Source organism: Lichenostomus cassidix, chromosome 14, assembly GCF_008360975.1.
Source record: "Lichenostomus cassidix isolate B80296 chromosome 14, HeHo_3.0, whole genome shotgun sequence".
Lineage (NCBI taxonomy): Eukaryota > Metazoa > Chordata > Aves > Passeriformes > Meliphagidae > Lichenostomus > Lichenostomus cassidix.
In genome coordinates this window covers 5,569,794-5,597,702 of record NC_139495.1, presented here as the reverse complement: position 1 = coordinate 5,597,702, position 27,909 = coordinate 5,569,794, and the positions used below count along the sequence as shown (strand labels likewise).

The 27,909-nt window shown below is 39.8% G+C and overlaps 1 protein-coding gene across 1 annotated transcript; it reads left to right on the top strand.

Moving 5' to 3' along the window:
• Positions 1 to 1,153: 1,153 nt before the first annotated feature.
• Positions 1,154 to 27,691, top strand: DNAAF5 (dynein axonemal assembly factor 5). The gene is made up of 13 exons (XM_085074622.1): positions 1,154 to 1,716; positions 2,317 to 2,501; positions 3,186 to 3,310; positions 3,730 to 3,845; positions 7,858 to 8,090; positions 10,528 to 10,740; positions 12,845 to 12,988; positions 16,464 to 16,632; positions 19,286 to 19,433; positions 23,251 to 23,401; positions 24,670 to 24,826; positions 25,999 to 26,190; positions 26,681 to 27,691. Exons 1-13 carry the CDS (start codon positions 1,182 to 1,184, stop codon positions 26,818 to 26,820), a joined length of 2,508 nt encoding a protein of 835 aa, XP_084930748.1. The 5' UTR covers positions 1,154 to 1,181; the 3' UTR covers positions 26,821 to 27,691.
• Positions 27,692 to 27,909: the final 218 nt, after the last annotated feature.

Below are 27,909 nucleotides of genomic sequence, written 5' to 3'. Positions count from 1 at the left end.
CAGCTGGGACTCAGCCATGGGCCAGCAAGTGCTGTCAGGAATACTCCAATGCACACTAGTATTCCCACCGTTCCCAGGAAATTCACATTCGTGGTATTTCCTCGGTTCCCAGGAAATTTACATGCATGGTTCCCATAGAATAAAGGGTGAAACAGGACTCCAAAAGATCACAGTCAAGCTAGGAGAAGCATAACAAGGAAATAAACTTTGCTAGGAAACACAGGGCTATTTCAAAAGAATAATTTGAATTTTTTATTTTATTTTTATTTTATATTTTAATGTAGTTTATTGTGCTTTAGATTTGGTGTCATCACTCAAGAGAAGGACGCTGAGAATCCTTTTGGTTTGATGTGCGTTCCTTGCATTCACCAGAACAGAACACAAAACATAAAGTTGTGTAAAGTACATATAAATACAATATAAACACAATGTATACATGCATTAACTAACACAAATAAACACTAAAAAGCATATAACGCTGTAACAGGAACTGGCGACTTCCTGCCAGTGCTGTTTGACCCCTGCTCTGGCGAGGGGCGCGGAGGCGACTGTCACCCCGCCCTGGCCCTGGCCCCTGGCTCTGGCCCTGGCCCCTGTTTTAGCCTTCTTCCCCCGATCTGTCCCTGTCCCCGTTCTCTCTGTTTTGTCCCCGCTCTCTCCCTGTCCCCCTCCCTGTCCCTGTCCCTGTCCCTGACCAACGCTCTGTCCATATACCTCCGCTCTATGCCTGTCCCCGTCTCTGTCCCTCCGCCCTGTCCCGTCTCTGTCCCTGTCCCTCTCCCTGTCCCTGTCCCATCCCTGTCCCTGTCCCTCTCCCTATCCCCGTCCCTGTCCCTCTCCCTGTCCCTGTCCCTTACCCACACCCTGTCCCTATCCCATCCCTCTCCCTCCCTCCCTGTCCCTGTCCTCCCTGTCCCTATCCCATCCCTGTCCCTGTCCATCCTGTCATCCTGTCCTGTCTGTCCCTCCCCTGTCCCGTCCTGTCCTCCCTCCCTGTCCCTCTCCCTGTCCCTGTCCCTGTCCCTGTCCCTGTCCCTCTCCCTGTCCCTGTCCCTGTCCCTTACCCACACCCTCTCCCTCTCCCCATCTCTGTCTCCCCGCGCACCGCCCGGCACGGCCGTAAAGCGCGCCCCCGCCGTCGCAAACGCCCCGCGCGTCCCTGGCGACGCGGTGCCGGGAACATGGCGGCGGCCGAGGCGGCGGCCGAGGTGTCGCAGGCGCTGGCGCGGCCCCTCAGCCTCCTCCAGCAGCCCGACTGCGCCCGGGCGGCGCGGCTGCGGGCGCTGGAGGACATCCGCGCCGAGCTGCAGGGCCGGCCGCTGCCGGGCGCGGTGCTGCAGGAGGTGTTCGCGGCGCGGCTGCTGCGGCCGCTGTCGCGCTGCCTGGCGGGGGACGCGGCGGAGCGGTGCCGGGAGCTCGCCCTGCAGCTGCTCCGCCACGGGCTCAGCCACGCCGAGCGGCCCTGCGAGGCGCTGCCCGTGCTCCTGCCGGCCCTGGCGCAGCGGCTGTGCCCGCCGCCCGGCCCGGAGCCCAGCGAGGAGCTGCGGCTCGGCCTCGTGCAGCTGCTGAGCCTGCTGCTGCAGCGCTGCGGCGCCTCCACGGCCCCCTACCTCGGCGACATCGCCCGCGTCCTCCAGGCCACCCTGCTCGACCACTATGCCGAGGTCAGGCGGGAGAGCTGCCGGTGTGCCGCGGCCTGCGCCCGGGCCGTGCCAGGTGGGGCTGAGGGATGGGCAGCGGGGCAGCGCTGGGTGATGCGATGGGGCTGAGCAGGGAACAGGGATGCAGGCAGGAGAGAGATGATGAGAGGTCGCACACAACCTCACGGGTGTGCTGTGCACGGTTTGGAGGATCTGTTGGAGGAGAACCATGCCGGCAGTGTGGGCTGAGCTGTTCCATGTGGGTAGTAGCAGGAGGAGGGGCTAGGGGAGGGACGTGGGCAGTGTTGAGCTCTGATACTGTGTAAAGTTAGAGCTGACTGCTACATCAACACAGCGACATTAGTCAGGCTGGTGTTCGTAGTGTTACTGAAATCTTGTCGCTCCGGATCTGTCACCCACACAGCGAAAGAAATAGAATTACAGAAAGGCATTAATCCCCCACCCGAATGCATTAGTCCACCCAAAATCGTCTTGTACTGCCGGCCCCAGCAGCCAGTGGGTGTCATGGATATGTTCATGCTACACAGGATCAGGGAGTGGTTTGGGTTTGAAGGGACCTTAAACATCATCTATTTCTGACCCCCTGCCGTGGACAGGGATGGTGCCCGCTATGGCAGCTCACATGGTTGATATTTCTGTCTTTCTCCCCTAACAGAGCACTTCCATCTGCAGTCAGAGTCTCTGATCAAACCTTTAATGCAGACAATTTCGCACCAACACTACCGAGTTCGTGTTGATGTGATTCAGGCGACTGGAGCAGTGATACAGTTTGGGAATGCAAAGTCCGTGGATGATGTCCTGTCTCATCTGGCCCAGAGGTTATTTGATGAGATTCCCAAGGTGTGCTTTTCTTCCATCTTTTCTCTGTATTTATTTAAAATCTGTTTAAAACCCACCCTATAGGGTGGGATTTTGGTGTTTCTCTCCCTGCTTCCCCATTTTTTAGCTGTCATGCATTCAGCTGAGGTCTGTAAATATGTCTGTCGTGGTTTAATCTCAGGGAGAAATTAAGGACCACACAGCCCCTTGCTCACTCCCAGTTTGGGTCACCTTTCCTGGCATTGCTCCCTCAGCTGTTTGTGCAGCTCCTCCCTAGCAAAGCTTGAGACACCCAAAAGTCCTTGACTTAGGGTAAACACTGCTTAGGAACAAGTAAACATCAGTGTGTTATCAGCATTGTTCTCATACTAAATCCAAAAAATAGCACCATACCAGCTGCTGAAATGAACTCTGTCCCAGCTGAAACCAGAACAATGTCCCACCCAGCCTTTATCAGTTGTAAGCTATCCCAAACCAATGCTGGTGAGTGCTGTTCAATTCAGCAGGGTGTTGAAAAATGAGAATGTGATTCCTTGTGTGTTACTTACGATGCTTCCTATGATTGAGGAAATGCTGGGTTCTTGTAATTTCTTCTGAGAGCATTGGTGTGCTTCTCCAGGTCTTACATACAGAAAACAAATATTTTGTTTAATATTTTTCTCATTTTCCTAACGTATTTTAAGTAGTTTCTTTGTATCCCTGTAGGTACGGCACGCTGTAACAACTGTCATTGGAGAATGGTTGCTGCACCTACGAGACAGATATTCATATTTTCACAAGTTGATCCCTCTGTTACTTGGCAGCTTTAATGATGAAATTCCTGAAAATGCGTAAGTGGAACACTTTTATTTTTTTCCTTTAAATAGATATCAAAGAAGTGTTCCTCAGTTCACAAATGTCTCACTTGGAGGACAAAAGCCCCACTTTGATTTGTTTGGTTTTTCTTGAACTGAAAATGTTACCATTATCTGCAGTAACTTTTGTTATCCTGTTGTTTTATGCTACATTCAGTTAAGTGTGAGAGAGGCAAAGACTGGGGTAGACAGAGACAGAATTATCCCTGAGAAGAGATCTCTGTCCACTGAGTACAAAAGAAGCATAAACTCTCAATTTAATGTGTCTAGGTTAAATGGCAAAAATTCTTCCCATCCTTCCAGCTGAATTTAAGTAGTCAGCTTTTCCAGAAGCCTCCTTTTAAAATGTTTTCCTTTGAGGGCATGGTGGTATAAAACTCTTATTTTATATCTAGGAAACTGGCTTGGACCTATTGGGAAAAGATAGGCTTGCAGTGGGAGAAAGAGAATGAAGAAGATTTGAAGGATAAGATGGATTTTAGTGTTTCACCATCTCATTATCCCAAAGGAGGTAAGTGTTGCACTGAAAGTGGTTTTTGCTTCCTGAATAATCTCCAAGAGCTGCAGTGCAGTGCTGACAGCAGAGCAGGATATGTAATATTCATTACAACATATAATATTAATGTAGAGAGCTAGCATTTTCTATAAAAATATAATATATATAATTTATTTACATAAAATTATTTTAATTATTTCCATTAAATTTAAATTATAAAAAAAATTGTTCGATAACCTCACTCTTTTTTTTTTTATTAATCCAAAAATTCATTTTGGAGAAAGTAAATGAGGCTGCCTGTGGTGAAAAAAAGGTAAAACAGTGGTGCAGAAACACCAGTAAGTTCCACATTACCAGCAGCCAGGTACACAGTGGGCACAGAGATGACTGGAAAGGAAGGCAGAAGGAAAGAACCCATGAGCTGAGTGTTTGAATAATGAGTACTGGTCACAGCATTAATGATCCACATAATTGGGGCAGAAGAAAAATTTGCAATGAAATTAGTTCAGACTTCTCTGTGAGACACTGGGATGCTACCTAAAATCTGCCAGTGTACATGAAGAATGTGGGAACTGAGTAATTTCCTTTATTATACACCAAACCCCAAGATATGCAGAAGGGGCAGTTTACATTTTAGTACCATATGATTTATAGGTGGCTTTCAAACACTGTGTTTGCAGTAGCTTGAAGCTTGTTTCCTGTCCTGGGTTCACAGAGTTAATGTTTAAAAATATGCATATGGGAATTAGGGGGAAAGAGAGTTTAACTGGCTCATTTATTGATTTCTATACTCATATTTAACAGAACAAAAACTCTTTTGGTGTGAAAGAACAGGTTCATGCTTGACTTGTGCCTACATGACAATCACATCACAGAATACCCAGCAGCAAAATCCTTTCCATGACAGTGGGTTCCGGAGTTCTTTCTTCTTTGAAATTACACTTCTTTTTTTTTTCTTTAAAGTTGTTTTACTCAGCAATGCTTGAATGAAAGGGGAAACGCTTCATAATGGTGACTGGTTTGACAGAACTGTTTAACTTTGAAGGCAGGCAAGTTGATCTGTCATCCTTTCCAATCTTCTTTCTTTCCTCCTTATTTTATATATAATTTTGCCTCAGGGGTTTGGAAATACTAAAGAACGCTTTTACTTCCACTAGTCGTGGCAGAAACATATTTCTTCTGCTGGCAGTCAGAGGATCTTTTAAGAGACATGAACTGATGAAGTTGAGTGTCTAAGCTCCAGTCACTTATTTTGCCATGACTGTGATATAGTGAAGGTCATAAAAGGCTTGATATCATTGTCCTTGGAACAGTGATTACCATTTGTACAGCTGATGGGGTTATCTTGGTCAGTTTTCTCCAGGTGTGTGTTGGGGTTTGTGTGTTTCAGATGTTTTGGTGGGGCTTTTTAGAAAGTGACATTTACCAATTACTTCATAATGAAATGATATGTGATCTCCAAAGTAATCTTCTAGCACAATAAATGTGCTCATGAATTTGGGCAACATTCCAGTCCCACATTAAATTGACTTATCATGCATTTTTTGTGGTAGAATGATGCAGTTAAGGCTTCAATGTGACATGTGTGTGTGTATTTATATATATGTGCACATGTAGCTAAAGAATATTTTCAAGAAATGACCTGATAATTTTGGACTTGAGTCCCAAGTTAATGGTGACTGTTAGGTACCATTTCTTGCTGCTTATATTTACTTCCAAATTGTATGTCTTATTAATAGTCAGGCTTGATGTGACAAAAGAGAAGAAAAATCAAAGGAAAGGGTGATTGGCTGCTTAATCTTATAGATACAAAACTTTATCAGAGACAATAATATACCTTATTTTCAGGTCATAATTTGTGGTGTCCTGCCACAGACTGTGTATGGATGATTATTACATGTGTCCTTTCTGTTTGCTCTCCACGAGCATTTGGTTGGTTTGGTGTTTTGGGAGGGGAGTTTGTGTTGGCATTTCTTTTAATATGATAGTGATGTATTTTAGCACTTTATTGCCATTTCTTCTGACTTTAACATTCTGGAATATTCTTTTACAACTCTGAGTTTGTAGTACATTTTACTTAAGTAGCTTTGTCCAGCTGTCAAACTAATGGACCTGCCACAGGATCCTCCTGCTTTGATCTGCCAGTGACAGATCCTGCAGGTCAGAGGGGGAGCAGAGGGACACCTCATTCCTGGTGTCATCCAGCCAACGGAACAGCTTGCCCTGAGCCCAGCACTCATTGCCTTAGGATACAGGTGCAGACAGTTTATAGCAGGGAAGTCTTTGACAGGAGTAGCTACAGGGATAAATGCCTGCATTTGAACATCTGAAATGAAGGAATGGCTGATAAAGAATGGGCCAAATTCTTCAAACAAAATCCTGCCGCGGGTGGAATAGGATGCCAGTCTGTATTTGCTGTCTCAAGTTGATTTCTTTGTTTGACCTTTTGCTACTCGTTGTCAGTTTTCATAATCCAAAATGTTTCCTCCATTGACAAAAGAAGCAGCAATTCATGTCCTGATGCTTGAATTTTATTTTTTTCCCTACTTAGGTATTTTATAGGTATTTCTAAGCCTTTTGTATCCTCAGACCGTTTACTTTAGTCAGTTTTCCTTTTAGCATTTGTAGTTACACAGGCCAGGAAAATATCCTGAGACAGCTCAGTCATTTTCTTCCTGAGCATTTGCAGGAGAACTCTGTATCAGAAATAAAAAATGCACTCACACATTTAGTGTATTTTGACACCTCATAATGACTGATGTCTCTTTCTTAAAAAAGCATGTGAACATTGTGAGTGGCAATTATGAAATCGTGGTTCTCAAAGAACAGCTTTTCAGATTTTGTTTGTATAAGCATATACAGTGTTAAGAAAAGAAAATAGACTGTAGGAAAAAAATCACTGAAAAAGTTTATTGCTGTTCTTTGGAAAGGGCTGTCACAGCTTTATCTGTAAAGTACAGAAGAGGACATTTGTTAGATGCTTGTGATATTGGTCAAGTTGATACCCTGAAACTCAGTGATTTATAAATAAGCTAAGAGGTAAATTTGATGATTACTAAACCAGTACAGTAGGCATTTGTTGGGAAAGGTAGGTTTATTAATTCTCCAGAAGTTTGCAGCCTTTGTTGAGGCAGGGAATGTGTATTTGTAACACTTTGGCGTTCTGTGTAAAATCAAAAGATAACAACAAAAATTCACTTTTCACAAAGTCATTACAAATGAAATTCAGTATTAGGACAAAAATATATATCCCCCCAACTCCTGTATCATCTTCCATAGCATTTTAAATATATTATTCAATTTTTGAGACATTGAAGAGGCACTTCAGTGAGCTGCTTTTCCAGAAAAAGCCTGGGAAAGGAGATTATATAATAGCTGTGATTTTAAAACACTATCAGTTTATTGGCCTGATCTATTACACAGCATCTGTACAAGTCATACTTCATGCCCTTTCTGCCTTCAATTTGCCAGATAGACTTTTAACCTTCTCATTTAGAGGGCACAGTGGACATTGTCTGTTTTACTGCAGCTCATGTCCTCTGTACTGTTTGTGACTTCTACCTTTCTTTCCTCCTCCAAATTATATTTAACTCAGCATTTGCATGCAGAAGACTTTCTTCTGTTTATCTCTTGTGCTTCAGTTTATTTTTCATGGGACTTGTGTTGGTATCAAAATTAAAAGGAAATTATTCACTGTGTTTTCCAAACTGGGTAATGACACACATTCATTTTAATTCTCTTTCTCTTCTCCTTCTGTAAACATTTTAAAAAACATGAAATCCAAATCACCACCCAGTAATAAATACATAATTTTTCAAAGAGCTGTGTGGAGTTTTAATTCTGCAATGTCTATTAAACAAATGCAACTTGCACAGGTAAATTCCTCAGCAGCATTTGGAATATGATGTTCTATGCTAAAGCAGACATCACAGAGCTCTTACCTTGCAGCTTTTAAACTTTCCTGAGGATCATTATGCATTGGCTTCTCCTTTGATATTTCTTTTTTGTTTGGTTTTGTTTCTTCTAGAGACTCGACCAGGACTGGGCTGTCGGGAACTTGTGTCGAGAAACCTCTCCAAAATTCTCCCAGGTCTGTGCCATGATATGACAGACTGGGTTGAAAGCACAAGAATAAAAGCATCCCAGCTCCTGTACACATTGTTGCTGCATGCAGAGGATCATATCACCCAGCACATGGAGCTACTTCTTAGAACTTTGTACCAAGCCTGCTCAGATGAAGAAAGTGAAGTGGTTAAAAATGTAAGTTTGATCTGTTAAAGTAGCTGTTGTACACTGAATAAAGACTTTATAGTCTTGAGTTTGTCTTCTGAAAGTTGACTTTGCCTTAGGTCACTGGAAATTGCCCATGACTGAAGGATCAGGCTCAGGTTTCTATGGATGTTAAAAACACATGAACATTATACTTTGCTAATGTGTTAAAAAAATGTATTCTTCTATTCTTGGTATGAAGACCAATAGTGAAGTTATTTAAATACTGTTTAGTTTGTATGCCAACCCAATGAAGCATTGATAATAATCTCTCTGAAAATTATAAGCAGTGGATTAAAGTGTAAAAACCTTGGGGCAACAAATTCATTGTGAAAAAATGTGCAGGTCATGCCCTTTCAAGTTAATTTCACTTATCTCCCCCTGCTCCATAATCCAGCCATATATTGAGGTATGTTTATTCCATGTGATACCCATACTCAGTGTTTGAATCCTTGACTTAATGCTTGGAAAATGTGGGGGGTTTTGTGAGGAATAATTAGTTTCATTTTTTTCTAACAGTTGATTCTTTCAACACTTTGATCAACAAACCAGTAAAACAGATGTAGTTGAAGACATGAGATAAATTTAGCAGAAGAAAGACAGGTGGTACAAATGCTTTTACAAATTTAAGATAAAATCTTCTGTTCCTATTTCTACACAAGGAAGAGAACATATGTATAACAAAAATATGTCCCTGTAACTTACTTTAAAGTTACAAATTTTATTGCTTTGGGAAATTGGAAGAGTGTGTTCTGCTTATTGGATGCAGATAGTACAATCAAGTGGCCAGCCCTAAATCAGGCTTTTCTTTAGGTTCCTGCTCTCAGTTGGGCTATAAGAAAACATAAAAAATTAGGACAGTAAGACCACATAGCCCTGCTGTCCTGTCAAATTTCCTATCAAATGCTTGTTGCTATCAATCTAAATACCAAAGTGTGTGTTCAAGCAGCACTTAGCACCCTTGCCATTTATCGACTATGCTTGTCTCTTTCTTGGAATTCCACCACTAATCTTCTCACAGGTGCTTCCATGAGATTTATTCCCAGTTAGGAAATGATTTCAGTATTTAATTGTACTTTTCCTTGTGCCAAACATAAGATTCAGCAACTTCTGGTTTTGAATGCCTCTTCTCTCTCAGTGATGCTGCTTCCCAGGGTGCTGTGATAACCTCCTCTGTAGTTTGTCATTGCAGAACCCATTTCAGAGCAGCCACCAACTTGGAAAATGTCCATGTCTTTCTCCAGCCTAGTGAGATCCTTTCAATTCTCCTAGCCAAAATGAGATCCTTTCATTTTTTCCCCTGTTAAAATGAGTAAATTGATCCATACAGATGTATCAAATCATATTTTTTAACTCTTTAATTGTACTGTCCAGTTTTCAGAGCACTAAGAGTTTTTCTTTCTCTATGGCAAATAGAGAGGAGGATGGGGTTCACATCTACATAGAGTATGTTACAACTCCTTTGAGTCTTTGTGGGAAGAAACAACTTTATATGGTGCAGATTTAAACTATAGAATTTATGGCTATGTTCTTCCATTGAGACAAAAAAAATAGCATGATTCAAGTATTAGTTACCTGCAAAAAAAAAGTCATAGCTAAATCACTAGACTAAAAATGACAGAGAAAGGGAGATAAGCTTTCATGTTTGGGAAAATGAGCCAACCATTAGATCCATGGGATAGGAAGAAGTGTTGCTGTTGCACAGGTAGTGCAGTAGTTGATTGGTTTTTTATTCACATGATTTATCCATATGATTGTAAACACTGGGCATCAGTCAGGCAGTAAGCTCTGGTGGTGGTATTTCATGTGGAATGCAACATCCTGATACGTCTGCAAGGCAGGGATGAGATCAAAGGGTATCACTGTCGTGGGGAATACACAGCAATTTAAGCCTTTTCAGTTTAAGAAGTAAGATGGACACCAGTGGGCAGTTCCCCCATGGCATTGCTTTCACACTTAACCAGATCTGTGATGTCAGCTTCAAGGTGTAGTACAATAACAAAAAATCCCTCTTTCAGGTTTTTACAGTTACAGCTTTTAATAAACAGGCAGTGGATGCATTAAGGGCAAGCCTCAGCATTTGAGGGACAAAATGCTAAACGACTAAATGTGCAACATCTGGTTATTCTAAATTGGGAACTTTATTACACTGAAAGTTGTACACTTTGTTTCTGTGCACTGCTTCCTCATGGAAGTTTGTCTGATGTGGGGAAGGCTCCTTGCACGCCTTATTATGTACTTACTGAACACGTCAAGAAAATTTCTCCATGCACATAATCATTAATGAGTGAGTGGAAAAGGCCTACAAGGCAACTGCTGAAGCATTTAAAATAACAGCTGGAATCATAAAAAGAAAAAGGCCATGATACATTGAAAGGTCTTTGCGTTTTTGGGAAAATCCTCACTTTATTCCTGCTTTTTCTTTCAGAGTGTGAAAGCAGCAGAATTGATTGGAACGTTTGTCAGCCCTAAGGTGTCTTTGAAATTAATCACCTCAGCCTTTGGGCAGACACCCAAAGCATCCTGTGTAATGGTTCTGGCTGCAGTGATTCGAGGTAGCCCAAAAGAAATCTTACAGCCTCATGTGACCCAACTTGGCAACACCCTGTCACAGGCTGGAGTCTGTCAGCAATCTGAAGAGGTAAGGAAAGCTGGAAACACAGCAGGATACAGGCTTTGACCAAACGATTGTTTTGCTTATTCTCCCTAAATGTTCCCATTCCTACCCCTGCCTTGCACACCTGTCTCAGGATGTAGTTGTGGATGTGTGTCTGAGACAAAGTAGGAGCTTCCCCAATCTTCCTGGGCCATGTTGTGATTTCCTGGGCAAATCTGCTGCTTCCAAAAACATACCAACAGTTCATCCTCTCAGCGGGTGTAGGCTCAAGTTTGAGAGCTGCTGTGAAGGACTTCATATAGTGGTAAGAAAATGAAGAGGCATGGCAGGGAGAGAAGCAGCTGTTAGTTACTGTACTAACAAAGGACTACCTTGGCTGCTCCTGAGGCAGAGTTTAACCCATGTTTTGAAATTCCTTGTGTTCTCAGTCCAGACAAGATCAGGCATTTCAATCCTCATCAGTAAAAATGACTGAATTTTTTTATAGTTTATTGTAATTGGCATGCCAGGTTTCCCAAGATTCCCTCTTAATGTTACCTGATTCTTGTTTTGTATTCTTATTTTCCATATGAAAAGGAAGGTACTGGTACTTTATGTGTACAGTTAGGAATATGCTTTGTAAACTTTTGGGCTTGGTTGCTTCTAAGTCTAGAAGGAATACCTTTTTCAATTAGAAATTCACTTTCAAGTGTACTCTTAGTTAATAGTTGAGCCCAAAGACCATTTTTATTTTAGCATTTAAAGAATATTCATCAATTGCTATATAAGGAGATGAGAGATTCTCTTAAACACGGAATGGATTTTTTTAACCTGCAGGATTTTTTTTCTTCCCATGTTCGAATGTAGAAATACATCTGTTAGAGATGCACAAGAGGAATCCCTGTAATTTTCCTAACGAATGAAATCCTGGCTTTCATTCCACCAGAAGTTTGTTAGACCTCTGCTGCTAAGATGACCAAAAAAGGGCCAGTGCTGTGCCTTGAGGAACTCTGACTTCATGTCAAATGTAGGCTTCCCATAAAACAGTTATTCATGTGTGCAGACTGAATCTGGCCTAATTGTCTTTTTGAGCCAATGTAAGATATACATTTCAAGTTCTTCCCTCATTAGGTTTCTTCCCTAATGGAATATGTACCAGTGATGCAGGAATTAACCTTAATCTCCATGAAGCCTGTGATGATTAGGAGCTCATATAAGTGGGAGCACTATAACCTGATTGTTCAAATAACAATTCCCTGAGGTATATCTGCAAAATTGCTATGAGGTTTAAGCTTACCACTTCCATTTGGCATTAGCTCCAGGAGTCAGATCCATCTGCAGCTGAAGGTTTGGCAGAATTGTTCAAGCCTTTACTCTTGGAAAACAATCTCTCTCTATTTTAGCCAGGGAATGCTGCACAGACACTGTTTAGCTAAGGATTGACCATGTCCATGAGATTAATAACACTTATGGTTAATCTATTCCTAGACTTGATTTATTTTTTGGGAGTAAATTTGTAACAATGACCCCTTCTGTTCACTGACAGCTTCATGAATATCTGATGCACTTTATCATAGAAGTCATGGCAAACTAACTGCCAACAATATTGACTTCAACTGGTATCAGTTGGATCAAGATAACATGAATTATATGGCATCAAATGAGATAAATTGGCTGAGATAAAAGCAAATGCTCAGGTTTTCTTGGTTTATGTATTTAGTTGTCATTGTTCATCCAAAACAGTCAAACATGGAATAACATTTCAAAGACTTGTAACAAATATGTTATTAATTAACAAATTGCACTTCAGAAAGAGAAAGTACTATCAGCAAGCACTCCAAAATGCTTTGATGTTTTTATTCACCATTCACCAGTGGAACCATTGTGTGATTAAGAGCAGGGTCATTTATTTTGTTAACAGGACAAGGTAAATACAAACAAACAGTGTGGAAGGAAGATTATATTGGATTTTATAAAAATAGAATGTAGATAATTAGAAGAACTAACATGAAATGATCAATATGTTATCAATGTGGGGGATTATACTGTGCTCAGATATTATTACTGTCATTTCCCATGTCTCTCCCTTAAAGAGAATGTTACGTTTGCAAAGAAAACATAATAAATGCGTGTTTTTATTAAAAAACAGGTCTTTTATATGGAGCAGTTGCTTTATTGTGCACAGGCATTGATTGAAGTATGCCAGGAAGACTGCAAAGAAATTAGCTTGCAGCTAATGAAAGTTTTGGTGACCGTAATGGCAATACCATCTTCTCAGGACCTTAAAGAAAAGGTAAACTATGAGCTGGTTTAATATTTTGTTGTGTTCTTGTCTTTTCCTATAGATAAGACACTTTGTGTAAACAGAGCCATAATTATTTGTGGCTAGTCCAAGGTTGTGTTTGTCACTGGATTCTGCAAAGCCTTGGGCATGCTGGTGATGGTTGTTGAACTGTTGATATTTACTTTTTAGTGGCTATAAGTCACTGTGAATGTTTGGTTATACACAGGAAAAAACTCAAATTTATTTTCTGACTATTAAAGAACAGTCAGAAAATAACTGATACTCTGATCTAGAGATCAAGAGTACTACTAGCCTTAAAAAGGTGAACGTTTCATAGTGGTTTTTTAATCTTTAGCCAAAGATCAGACTGATTTTACAGTAGTTGACCTTTTTGCCACCCCACAAGAAAGAAAAGTTTAAATGTCACAGGAATGCTTTAAAATCAAGGACAGCTGTACATGCCCAGATAATAGATGAGCTTTTTTGGCTCGGCATTATCTCACCCCCTTTTCTCTTCCTCTTCCCCGAGCTAAATATCATATAAATCAGCAAGCCATCCTCATGCAGTACAATTATGACCTATCCCAGTTGTCTTTTTTCAAACACACACCTTAAGTGCAGTGGCTATTCTGCTTCCTTTTCTCTTGCTCCCAGGCATGATATTCCACAGGTCTGTGTAGCATCAGTATTTATGGCCCCAGAGCTGACAGGCTGCCTCCCAGGAGGCGTTCGCTCAGAAAGCTCTTCGGAAAGAAAAAAAGTAACACAAAGCTTGAAACAAGTATTGAAAAGACTTGGCAGGTCAAAGAGGGGTGGGATGATGATCTGTTTTATGGAGAGTGGGATTTTGGGGGGTTTGGAGTTTTTGTTTGTTTGCTTGGGGTTTTTTTTTTTTAGGCAAAAAATCGGTCCCGGTAAGCCTTGGACAGATGGATGTGGAATGTTTTGTGGTATCTTAGCTGTTTATCCCTGCACTGGTCTATAAAGTCAGCAATGTCCATTTAAAACCTTACAACTTCATACTCCTATGAAGAAAGCAGTTTCATGGAGATAAATCCTGATTTTCGTAAATGGAAAACTTAATCTTCTGAGATTATTAAAGGTTTAAGATGTTCCTGCAGTTCCAGATGATTTTTTAAGTTGACAGCACTTTGGATGAGAATCCTTTTTCTCATTAGCCTTTCTTTCAGCTAGACACATACAAAATCTGGCAGTGAGATTGCATAATTGCAATATTTCAAAATTGTCACAAAGACAAATATGGCTTGAATTTTACTTTTTTCTTCAGTTACTGATTATTGTGAAACTTCAAAGTGAGCTGTACAGCTTGGAGAAGGCAAGTAGTCCCTGTTAAAATAGCTTAGGAACATGTAGAACAAAAGTATCACAGCTGCTGTACAAGTATGAATTTTTTGTTCAGAAATCTGTATTCAGACTCAAAAAGATTTTGAGTATAAACATTAATTATTCCAAATTTTGCATTATAGAACTTCAATTCAGGCTTCACTGTAAGGGAAGAGAAGACCCCTGAGACAGTGGAGACCACAACTGCTGTGAGGTGATGGTGAACACTCAGGTCTGGCCTGATTTCTGGCTTTGTGTCCATCGTGTGTGTGGTTGCTTGGGGCTGAGATGATGGACCAAGACCACCAAGTGAGCACAGCAGAGGCACAAGGAGGAGGGCAGATCACAGCCCCACAGAGACTGAAGCCATTCAGTTGTTAGAGTCTGTTAGGCATAATTTGAGCTTGTCAGGGGTGACCTAAAGATAAGGTTTTGTTTCATTGTAAGTGTCCTGTGCCATCTTGGCTCTTCTTTCAGCACACTGATTATTAGCATGAAAAGAATGTGTCATTAAGCTTGTTAGCTTTCAAATAGAGGAAAGAAAATCACCTTTGCTATTTATTTTTATTTAACTGTGAGATGCTGTTTAGTGAGAAAATATGCATCAGTCTACTGGCATGTTTAATTTATTCTCTCTTTGTTTTGTTTTTAATTGCACTCTTGAAATCACAGGCTTTACTTTAAATCATATGTAATAATGTATTATTTTGTATTTCTTGTGCAATGAAACAAAAAATCTTGTGTGTTATGGTGGGATTAATAATGAGGAAGAGTTTCTGTCCTGACACATTCTGTAAAATGTTCCAATTAATTTACAAGTAACTTATATCTAAAATATTAATTTATCCGAGTTGTTTTGGCTGTCTGGCACAACGCTTCCAGAAAGGAGAAATCTATTGTGCTTCAGGCAGGCAAACCTGCTTTAAGAGTAACCTTTGTCCTTAGCAAATCCTGATTTATTTATTTTTTTCTTTGAATCCTCATTTATTTTCTCCACATCTGGTACTTCCATAAAAACATCTTTGTCTGGCAAGTGATTAGTCTGGAAGCATCTAAAAGTCCTAGACATGTTTGAGCTAACTTGTGTGGTTGAGTTCAGCTTAAAAATATTAAAAATATGAGTACAATTTGTAGTTCCACTGAAGCACTTGGAGTCAAATGATGTCACTCCCAGCACTGCACTCCATCTTTCCCTGCTGGAAGAGGCCCTGCTGGCAGCACATGTTATTCCTTAGTGAGATTCCTAACAGTGTCCTGCTCCTCATTCTTGATTCACAGTCTACTGAAATCACCAAAACTACAGATGCTGCTCCCAGCATGCTTTTAATCCCTTCCTTGGAGGAGTTTTGTACTTCTGGTAGGAGCCTTCAGGAACTGTAAAAGCAAATTTTCTTTTGCTTTGAAATACATCTGCTGCAAGTGATTAGGAAAATCTATAGGCTTCCTTGCCAAGCATGCTTATGTCTGGAATTCATTTAGTAGTTCTTTTTACATGTTTCATTTGTACATGTTTTATTTGCATGTCTCGTGGAATAGTCTTAACTCTAAATATGAAGAAGATATTTCTGATGTAACAGTGAGTTTTGGTACTTCTAATCAGCAGAAGCTGAGAATTTCAAAATGAGCCTGCCCAGTTACTGTAAAGAGAGAGCATCTTTCATAATTAAAACGGGGGAGAGAAAAGGGAGAGAGAGGAAATGCCATGTCTTCTCTTCCCTGCAAAGAGCAATAGTTTTTGGAAGCTGCCATAGCCTGGGATTGTGAGAAATTCCCCCTATATGAATGTTTTAAAGCATTTTGAAATTAAGGAGAAAAATCACTGGATCTTTAAAACCACTAAGGACCTTTTTTATTGTGTGATTAGTTTTTGGATGGGTGTGCACACGGATTAGAGACTCTCATTTTGCCCTTAGGTTGCTGTGTTCCTTGGGGTTTCATTTTGAAATGAGGACAAATGTTTCACTTCAAGTAAAAGTTAATGGATGCAGTATAGACAGACATTAAATATCAATCTTGATTATTCAATAGAAACTATGAAAATCTTCTTGCATCCCTTTTCTTCCCAAAGAATGAGTTTTAAAGGTCTTGTTTGGTTTTTTAAAAATGGCTTCAATTAAGTATCCTGTCTCTGTTTTAACAGGTGGAGAAAACAATGTCTTCATTAGCTGAGGTGCAGCAATTGGAAAGTGTTCATTATCTCTACCAGCAGCACATAATTCAGCTGATGCAGTGGCTTTCAGTGTCATGTGAAGGGTGGACCTGCTATTCCCCAGAAGTGTTGCAGTTGGAGGTCATTGCAACCCATTCAGGTACAACTCATTTAGTTCTCAAAAAAAAATACTGTCAGAATCTCCACAGCCTGCAGCCAGCATGTGTTTTGTAATGAACAGTGTAATATTTGGAACCTTCACAGGAACAGGATGGAAAGCAAAAGAAATGTTGAAGCAGCTCAAAGATTGCATGGCTGCAGGGAGAATGCTAAAGCACTTAAGGAAAAGTGCACTTTCAGGATGAAATAGGTGAGGATTAAGGGGAGTCAAACTGGTTTAGCTTGTGTCCAAAAATCCATCTTTTTTTCCATCTATTCACTGGTCTTTCAAAGCCACTACTTTTCTCTAACCAACACTTCCTCAGTGTTGTCCTGCAGCACATGACTGTGCAGAGGTTAGTGAAACACTTTGGTATACATCTCACCCACCTTCAGTCCTGTACAGTCAGCACTGCTCTGCCACAGCTCCCCAGGTGACATGGTGACAGGCAGTGCATTTCACCTAGACACCCATCTCAAGATTATTAAAATGAGTCCTGTTTATTTGGTTTTTCCTTCCTGTTGGTTGAAAAGGGGATGGAGGCAGTCACTTCAGCTGCAGGCAAAGCATCACTGTGGCTGCTGCACATAGTTAGATGTGGGCAGGTATGTTTTAAAGGACTGTATCTTCTGCATTTAATCTTTAAATCTCAAAAAAATCCTCACAAACCTATGTGAAACACCCACTTGCTGCTTTGTGCAGCAACCAGCATAAGTACTTCTTTTGGTTTTCATCTGCGGGAAGAAAAAAAAGTTACTTCAGCACAAGATTTGAGAGGCCAACTTTACTGTATATTTGTGCTCCCATTTCCATGACTGAGGGACTTCTAGACAGTTGTCTCTGTTTTCCTTAATGCTAAATAAATCATCAAATGTCTGGGCAAACATTTTGGCTTGCACCCAACACTGGTAATATGCTATTGTCTGTGTTTTCTGTCTGACACAGCAGCTCCTAGAGCTATTTTTTTTCTTTCTTTTCATTCCCACACATAATGTTGTTTTTAATCAATTTAATCAGCTTTAGTCAATTCATATTTCTCAGTTTTTACTGTTTTTCAGGAGCGTATGCTTAAGCTGAAATTAGCAATGTGGTTTATTTTGTTTATTTTCCATCTGTTGAATTTGCTGTTATCAGTTTGATATAGTAGTAGTATCTTGTGAATGTCTAAGAACTCACATGAAGCAATGTATTTTGAATAAAGGCTGTGAAAATAAAGACCTGTTTGTTGGCACAGACATCTAGCAAACTGCAGTTCAACACCCTGTATTGCTTCTAGACAGTCTAGACAGTGAAGATTTGGGGGTTTTTCTTTATTATTTTAAACATTAAATTTCCAGATATGATTAAATGCTATTGAAGTTGTTTTGGAATCTTGAATACTTCAATCTGTCCATCCTATGTGTGAGGAATATTCTGTCATCATAAATACCAGTGTTGTGTCTCTTCTGGAGGGATTTTCTGAGTTACTGGCTTTGAATGGAATGTGCATCTCAAGGAAGCAAAGCTGAAGAAGTTCCTAAAGGAAAGCAGTTTATTGCAAAAATAGAGCAGAAAGAGCATTGTACAGCAAGAAGCTTGCAGAATAAAGCATGTGTACAGTCTTTATGTACTCTTCCTCTTTATAACCAGGCAGATGTTAGTCATTATCAAGGAGAAAGGCACGAATTTCCTTCACTTGTGGGAAAATAACTTCTTAAAATGTTGGGATAACAGCTTAGAGTTTTGTTTGTTTGTTTATTCTTTAAAGGTAAAACCATAATTGATCACAGAATGTGAAAATATGAACTAAAGAATTAATTTTGAAGGTATTTTTATTTCAAATAGCTTCTAAAATTCATCATATTTTAGATTGTCTTATAAAATGAAAATAAGCATTATTTAAACATGGAGAAGGAATGCTGGTACAGTAATTGTGTTATCCACCTTTTGAAGCTCATCCTTTCAAACAGGCCCTTTCCTGTGCCTCCAGGAGTCATGGACATCTCAAATGATGCATGAGGAAAAACTTGAAAGAAGAAAAAAATGTAGTGAATGCTGCTGTGTGGAGAGCAGTCAGGATCATGCCAGATTCAGTATAATTTTTCATTAAGTTTAATAAAACCAAAGCTTTGTGCATAGGGTCAGACTTTCAGAGTTATATGGGAACAGCATTAATCCTCCACCCAAAATGCCCTCTTGTACTGATGGTCCCAGCAAGTCCTGGGTGTCATGGATGGATCCATGCTACACAGAATATGGAATGATGGAATGGTTTGTGTTGGGAGGAATCTTTAAGACCATCAAGTTTCCACCCTCCTGCCCTGGGCAAGGACACCTTCCACCATCCCAGGCTGCTCCAAGCTCCATCCAACCTGGCCTTGGACACTTCCAGGGATGGGGCATCCACAGCTTCTCTGGGCAAATGTGGTGTGTGGTTGGTGTGGGTGTTTTGGTTGTGGAGCTGTGAGTACCTGAGCCTGTGGGGAGTTAGCCTGGAGATTTATGCACCACCTGATATGGGGTCATGTGGATACTTCAGCAGCTGCTGTGCAAGAGTGGGAGGCTAAGTACTATTTTAACATCACTGATATTACAAATTTTATTACCTACATATGAAACATCTAAATGGAACTTATTAGTATTCTGAAATGAACCTTAAATGTTTGTTTTCTAGGTCCTGTCATAGGTGAAGCTCTCAATGAGTTTATTCTCATTCTGAAGACGTGTCTTCAGCCAAACAGAGATCCCCAGATGCGGTTAAAACTTTTTACTGTTTTATCCCAGTTGTTTCAGAAAGCAAATGAAACCATCAATTCTCAGGGGTAAGTGGTAGCTGATTTCACAGAGCTATTTGAAAACTACAGTGGTATTAAGAAGTAATGACCATGGGAGTTATTTAACCCCTATAACCTATATATAGTGCTTATAAAACTCCTCACTATAACATTGTCAAAGTGCGTCTCTTGTACCATTATTAATTTAGCCTGGCTAATAGTGCAAACACTTCTGCTAAGTTGTCCTGAATACATAAACCACATCTGCTCTGCCTTTTCCCTGCTGCATTTAGGATAAACTGTATTCTGACTTTTAAAATTTTTTTTAAACTCTTAAAAAACTGACCAACCAACCAATGAAAAAAATCGCGGGAAACATTCTTCCTAAAAGTACTTTGATAGCAATGGTCATTTATTTATAGGTATTATTCACCATTCTGATGAGCAGATTGGGATGCACTGGGCATTTGGTATATTGAACATTCATTCTGGCTCCGTGAGGCCAAGGTAGTATGGGTGTAGATGTATTTTTACCATTTGTAGATATATTTTATGTATTTATGGTCTGCATCCTATAGTGAGGGGAGGAGGAGGAGGAACTCTGGTGTTCCCATTCAGTGGGGGATTCCAGGTAAGTTGAAGAATCTCTGCTGAGGCAGCCTCTAATTGATTCTGAGCTAATATGTTAAAGACTAAATATAATGAAACTGTTCTTTTTTATCTGAAGGCTTTGGTGCAAAGTGTTCTGTTACCTGTTTCCATGTTTTCAGGATCCAGTGTTGAATTCCTGATCCATATAAGAAATGGCATTGTAATCAGCAGATTACTTGTTTAGATAATCAAGTAACTGAGTTATAGTTTAGATTAATCTAGATATTCAACAATCTAGAAAAAAAAGAAAAGCACTTTGAAAATTGTTTTAAGTGTTCCAGGATCTGACTATTTGTTTTAAACTAATTTGTGTCATCTAACTGAGAATGCAAAGACCTTGGAGCCAAAAAACCCGACCCTATGAGCTGCCAGCTTCATTAATATCCTCAGGAAAGGGAAATTATCAGTGTGGAAAAACCAGCAAAATGTTTCAAAATGATTCTCTCAGTGAGTATGGGCACACAGCAGCCCAGCTCTGCACACAGCAGTGGTGGAAGTTGTTTTGCTCAGGGCAGTGTGAGTGAATGGCCTTTGTCAGGATGAGATACATCCAGGGAAGGTCACAAACCTGTTTGTATGAAGGATGACTCCTGCTTAGGGATGGTCCAGTCCAGCTCATAATGAGGCTCTGTCCTCTGACAACAAAAGCAAAGCCATGAATTTTATCTTCAAGACTAAAAAGCAGTGGAAGCAGCTAAGTGCCTCTTTGAAGTGTTGATCCTACTTACCATGGACCAACAAACAGCAAAAGTTTTCATATAGGAGGTAATGTGAAGTTTTTGAGTTTGAAGCATTGTTTGCAAAACATTTTTGGAGGTTTTGATTTGTAAAAGCCAATCCAATTTTGTTGCAAATTACCTGGGTTTAGGGTGTTAAATTAAAAAAAAAAACCAAAACAACCAAACAACAGAAACATACACGTAAAACCCCAAAACACAACAATTCACACACATACAAAGCAAAGTGCAGCAGTGTCATAAAAGCAGAAGAGGAACTAATGCAGAACAAAAATGTATAAAAAATAATTAACATGGAATGAAAGCTTAAGTATATAAGTTCATAAACCAATTTTAATGCAAACACCATCTCTGCTTTGTACATCTGCATAAGAGCAGGGTGTTAATGTCTCTGCAGATCACATTTTAGTTCTCTTGTATCCAGTTGAGAATGAAGCATCAGCTCTGTAAATACAAACAGCACAGACAGGGTATGTTCTTTCATAGAAAAGATTCACTTTTAGAATTAAGTTACACAGATTTACAGCAGTAAGATCTGAAAATGGAAAGAGGGAGAATTTAATTGCATCAGCAACAGCAGAAATACATCTTAATGGTAATGAGAGATAGTGTTGGGAAGTAGTATGTAGTAAGGTCCAGTTGCACTCTCACATTCACTGCTGGCAGTGATTTGTTTTGCTCCTTAAAATGGTTCTCACAGTTTAGATAGGAAGGCTTTTGGTTGTAATGCTAACCACAGTTGTGTGGTCACCTAATTGTGTTGGAGTCTGACATGATTGAGTCAGATAATTGCCAGATATTGCTTTCCTGATACTGTTTCAAGACAAACATTCTCACAATAGCACAGCACCATGGTTAACATAATGCTGATGGAATTCACCTTTGTGTTTTGACAGATCGTTTTCTCGCTGCAGTTTAACAGAACGTTTTATTAAAAACAGAAGCAGCTACTGATCAGATAGCACAGACAGCAGAGCTGCTTTTAGTTTTGGAGCTGAAAGGAAATTTGGAATGATGGTGATCATTAGTTATTTTTTATTCCGACAACTTTTTTAATAGAAAATTATCAATACTCAAAAATGTGTTTTAAATACCCCATCTAAAGGGTTTTACAGATTTAGATGGGTCTAATGGGATGTCAGATTTCTTGTTATTACTTAAGTGCCATCTGCTGACAAGAAGCAGCAGTGGGTGGATGGATCTCTGACTTCTTCAGACTCCAGGGCTCCCTTGCCAAGGGGAAGCAGAAGCCAGGTGTATCTATTTCCATCGTGTTGGAGGTAGGGATTTTGTGTGTGTCAGCACATAACTGAGGCCTGGCAGTGCAGCTGGTTGTCAGGTACTACCTACATAACAGGGACTAGCTGCAGTGTGGATTCTTTTTTAAGTACTCACTGGTAATTGTTGGAGCTGTTATGTTCCTCTGTGTCTTGGCACATCACTAAAGGGGCTCTCATTCACCCTGGCAATGTAGGACTCTCAGAAAAGTCAACAAGCTGTTCCCTTTGTCCCAGGCTCCAGGGTGGGGATGTGCTGTTTGGCACTCAGGTTTGAATGGAGCTTTGAACACAGTGGGACAGAGGCAGGACAGATTTAGTCACACTGCCAGCTGCTCTGGAAGGCAGAAGCACAGTGAACACCCTGAGCCTCAGTTTCCAGCCACAATCAGCCACTAATGTCTTTGATGCAGCGAGGTATTCATCAGCTTGTAAGATCTATATTTCTTTTTCCTCTCAATTTAAGATTGTTTCAGCTGTAACTAAATGATGTGAGGGAATACTAGCTATTGCAATTGCTGACTCCCACAACAACTTCTAGCATTGTAACAACCCATTCAATGGAGGAGGAGAAAAAAGCATCAGCAAAAATATCACAGATTTGTGTGTTTGTAGTAAAAACAAACTAGTGTTAGGACTGGCATCCTCAAAAAATCCTACAGACCTCTCATCTCTGAGGAAGATAAGTTTCTGAGCCAAGAGAGAGCTGAAATATTCCGTGTAGGCTTCCTGCAGTATCAGGAGTTCAGGTGTCATCAACAGCTTTCATGCTTTTCACGTTAGAAATACTTTTCAGTGGACAGTCTCAAAGGGCCTCACAGATATTAATGAATCCTCACAGCATTGCATGGGGTGTTATCTCCACTGCACAGACAGAGAAGGTGAGACACAGAGAAGGTAAGCAGTTTACCAAGATAACACTGAGTCATGGTCATTGTCTGAAGGTGGAGAAAGTCTAGCCTCCCTTTTCCATGAATGTTAGGTATTTCTTTAAATATTATCTAGAAAAATTTAGTTGTGAAAAGCTTACCACAGACATTACAATCACACTGGCTTATAAGATATTTATTTTTTTACAGAGTCTTTTTTTCCTCCTTTTCTGCCTATGTTTCTAAGACAGAAAATTCTCTTTTACATCCTGTCAGTCTCTTTATCACTTTCTCATGAACCTTTATTTTGCTTTCTTATTTTTGGCTTCAGGCTGTTCCCTAGCTACCTTGAGACTGTGATAAAAGACATCCTGGCTCCTAATCTGCAGTGGCATGCTGGAAGAACAGCAGCTGCCATCCGTGCTACAGCTGTATTGTGCCTTTGGGCTCTCATCCACTGTGAAATGCTTTCACCAAAAGAGGTAAATTCTCTCTTTCTCATTCTTTGAAATCTTGGGCATGAAAACAAAACAAATGCAAGGGAAAAAAAAAAAAAAGAATAAATCCTTAGGGTAGGTAATGTTTTCAGAAGGACATACAGTTTTCATAATAAAATTCATTAATTGTAATTGAATGTTAATGACTGAAACAATCACTAGTAGGGGAATCATGATGTCCTGGTAAGAGACCTGAGGCCAGCAATATGCTGAGCTGTAAAACTGACCAGCATCCAATTTTACAGATATTTTTTCCTAAGAGAACATCGGTTCTGTAGCACAAGATACTGACCACTATGAACACAGCAATTTGGGTACTTGACATGTTTGGATCCACAGCCAGAGCCTGTGCAGCAGCACTGGAGCAGCCAGGACATGCTGTGGTGTCACATGGCAAAGACAAGTTGTCTGGTTGCCTTGGAGCCCACAGGTCCATTTAGGGAAAATAACATCTAAAAGGTTCCAAGAAAGGGCAGGAGGACTTAAGATGGAACATGAAGACTATCTGTAGAAACTGGAGAGCTAACAAAGAGTACACTTAAAGAGATGTTACCCACCAGTGATTAAGAATTAATTGAGTCTGAGGGGGTTTTGAAGCTTCTTTGCTAAGAAAAGTAGCATTTGGAAATGATGCACTGGAAAGATGTTAAATACAAGGTAATTTAATTAAAATATTATTAAGTGTTCATAGCTTTTATTGTCTTAATAACAGACCATAACTGAACAAAATGCTTAAACACACAAAACTGGTTGAGTTCACACATACAAAAACGTTGATATCAGAGACTGCTGTTCTAGCGGAACATATTTTTTGAATCGGTGCCTTAATGCCTATTTCGCATTAATGGGTGCTGGGAAATGCGTGGAATAAATTCAAATTCCGAACCTCCCAGCTCATCCCAGCGCTTCCTGTCGGAGTCAGAGCACCATCTGCTGGTACCTCTGGGGAACCCTCAGCTCCGCCTCGCTCCAGGGCTGAGTAATTCGGGGTTTTTTTTAAGGCGAGTAAATTTTCAAGCTTTTACAAGTTACATAAAACTCATTTGTTTGTATAATGAGCATTTATGAGCTGAGTGATCGACTGGTGCATTTTCACTTTTCAAGCTAACATAGAGGCAAAAGTAGAGCTGTGTAACTTGCAAGATTTTCAAGGTAATATTTATAGTTAATTATTTTAACTAAGCAAACTAGAGCTAATGGTAAGTGCTGTAACACTAAGCATATTGTTTCTATGCTTTTCGTATTAATTGTAGATCTTAAAAGTGAAGGATGAGCTGATGCCCCAAATTATTGCCTCCATGGATGAAGACTCTAAAATTACTCGACTGATGGCTTGTCGTATTGTTGATGTTTTTCTGAAAGTCTGTGGGAGGCAGTTTGATGCAGATAAACTTAAGAACACTTACACAGGTATGTGTAAAGGTTTAACAGACTTGGGGTGGGGGCGTTGTTGGGTTTGTTTGTGTGTTTTAATCAAGATCTCAGTGTTGGAGAAATATATTTTGCTTTTATGCCCAAAGTTCCACAGTTTGCTCAACTTCTAAGGGTTTGGCAGACTTGCAGTATTGCCAATGCCATTATCCATTAGACCACTAGATGGAACTTCACTCAATACTTTGGTTTGTGCAGGGCTTGCCAGTAGCTCATCTGCATTGCTTCAGAGTTTGGACTCTGAAATAATGTGCTAAGTATAGTGAGAGCAGAACAGTACTGCAGTGTATAAATGGAAGTCACATTGTTCTCCGTGCTGTGTTTGAAGGCCAAGAGCAAGCCATTTCAGTGTACCATAAATAGACCTGAATAGGTAGTGGGTTGGGGTTTTATCTAAAAAAAAACAAAACCAAAACCAAGAAAACCCTGATCTAGAGTGCTGTATTGTCAATTAGAGCTAGGAGCTGTAATGCTTCTTAGGATGAAGTTTAAATGCTAAACCATGCATCAGGAGAAATACAGGCTGTGCTTTGTGCCAGGATTTATGTTCTTGTATATACAAATAAATTGGGCTTTCCCTAACTCAGCATCTTAACAACTGATACATTTTATTACATGGCACACTAGAAATCTGACAACAAACATTTTTATTTTGGAGAAATACATGATCAGACAATTGTCAATATAAATGTCTTTGATTCTTGCATATTCAGGAAGTCTGCAGTGCAGTCATTCACTGAAACAGTAATATTTAATTAATTTAATAATTAAAAAATTTTGAATAATTTAATAATTTAATTTCTAATTAATAGAAATGCTTTACAGAGCATAGAAATACCTAAACTCTGTAGTTCTGTAAAGCATGAATAGACATCCATAGTGCCTTGTTAGAAGGAGTGCTAGAGAATGTTCAATTAATCTAAATACTTCTGTATATATCTTTTATTAATGTTTGGACAACATCATCCAATAACAACGAATGGGGAGCTTTTAGGAACAGTGCTACATGTATTTATTATGTTCAAAAGACAGAAATATGTCATAAATGGAACAATATTTTGCATGATGACAGAATACATTTGTTTTTTCAAATGGAAGAGCCAACTGCTCTGTTCACAGAGCTTTTTGGTTATTTATATGCTCCTTTTCAGAGGTTTTAAAGCGTCTGGATGATGCCTCGGGTGATGTCCGACTGGCAGCTGCTCACACCTTGGCTAATTGGTTTAAGTGCTTAAAGGACAGTGATGTGAAATCCTCAATGGAAGGTCATGTTGAATTTCTGTACCAAGAACTGTTGATACATCTTGATGACCCTGATGAAAATCTCCAAAAAGCTGTCCTAGGTAAGAATTTCAGTCAAGTCTATTTTTAACTTTGTTTTTTAAATCATCATTTTGAGTGTTCATAGAAGCAGCACATACAGGTGGATGATAATCCTGACAGGCTGGAGCTTTCTTTTGGGTTTCAGTGGACATGAGCTCTGACCTTTTACCTGTGTGCAGAATGGAATGCTTTGCCCCATGCTCCCCAGGGGAAGTAGCAGGGCAGCTGATCTACCAGAGACTTTATAGATGGTAAACAGGATATGGAGCAGAGAGCCCAACCACTGCAGGGTGTGACCATAGCCTCTGGAGGGGCTCTCTGGAATTTGTGTGTTCAAGAGCATAAATGTCAAAATACAGACCTCAGCAGCTGGGGGAGGGAGGAATCAGGTTGTCATCACTGCATCACTTGTAGAACAATTTCCAGATTTGCTTTCAGCAACTTAGTGGGAACTTGGGTGGAGAAACATAGAGCAGCTACTGACTTATAAAACATATTTTTGTTTTACAGAAGTTTTAAAGGAAGGAAGTGTTTTAAATCCAGATCTGCTGGTGAGAGAAATTGAAGGGGTTGTTCATAAGCATCAAACCCCAGCCTATTGCAATCAGCTACTACATCACATTCAGTCAGCCAAGGATTCAGCTTTATGAATCACTGCTGAGGTTCTCTTTAGGAAACTGATGGGAGATCTGTATGACCTGGATTATTTTTGTATTTTTTTTTTTGCTTAAGAAAGACTGAGCTGGAAATAGATTGTTTTTTCTTTGTAAATTTACTGTTGGCTCATTTAAAAGTGAAATTGGCACAATTCTGTGTTCTTTGCGGTTTGAACAGTTCTTTGTCTTTTCCAGCAATAAAAAAATGTTTTAATTCACCTTGCATTGGTTTTTCAGATACAAGGTTTAAAGGAGGAATCTTTCTTCAGGATTTTAATTTTTAGAATATTTAACAATGTAATAATTTAATGTCGAAGTTACTAATGTAATATAGCAAGGATTTGGTCTTTCAAAAAGCAGTTCAAACTGGATAAAATCAGAGTCCACAGTCAGGTCTGTGATCACCAGTTTTATTAGGTAAAAAAAAGCAGCCAAACTTTCTCCTGCATGATGTAGGAAAATATATAATGTTTTGAATATTCATATTTATGCTGGTATAATAGGGACATAGTAGGTGGCCCTAAAAGTATACTTTTTATTGTTATTGTGTTACATTTCATGACTGAAAGGAAAGTTCAGAATTTTTTAAATTAAGGTTTGTACATGGTAAGAAATGTGGACTTTTGTCATTTAGTTTAACAGTATTTATATTTTTGTACTAAATAAATCACATTTGCCGTTTTTATGTTTATACCATTGTGCCTTGGAAAGCAAGCAATGTTTGTTTGCATATTACTTCGAAATTAAATTCTGTGACTTTAGGTTAAAGCTTGATTTGTTTGGGGTTTTTTTAATACCTTTGTAGTGTGTAAGTTTTGGTGTCATCTTACATTCTCAGCTGTGTAATAAAAGAAGGGAACTCCTAGATGCTTGTCTACACCATTGTGGGGTAGTGTGCTACACAAATCATGGAAAATCAGGATTCTGATGTGGGTTTTTTAAATTATCTGTATTACAGACAGAAAGTGCTCTGTGGCTTCTAATTCCCAAGAGCCTTGGCTTTGTGTCAAGTCTAAAAACAGACTCGGTGGGGGTTGTTCATACTCCTTATGCTGTAGGAAGTGCTTGTGTTTGTTTGTCCAT

Bases quoted from the DNA above. Each gene is read 5' to 3' on its own strand.
- DNAAF5 (XM_085074622.1), top strand. From the start codon at position 1,182: ATGGCGGCGGCCGAGGCGGCGGCCGAGGTGTCGCAGGCGCTGGCGCGG. The intron at 10,741-12,844 runs GTAAGGAAAGCT...ATTAAAAAACAG, and splicing joins TCTGTCAGCAATCTGAAGAG to GTCTTTTATATGGAGCAGTT. The intron at 16,633-19,285 runs GTACAACTCATT...TTTGTTTTCTAG, and splicing joins GGTCATTGCAACCCATTCAG to GTCCTGTCATAGGTGAAGCT.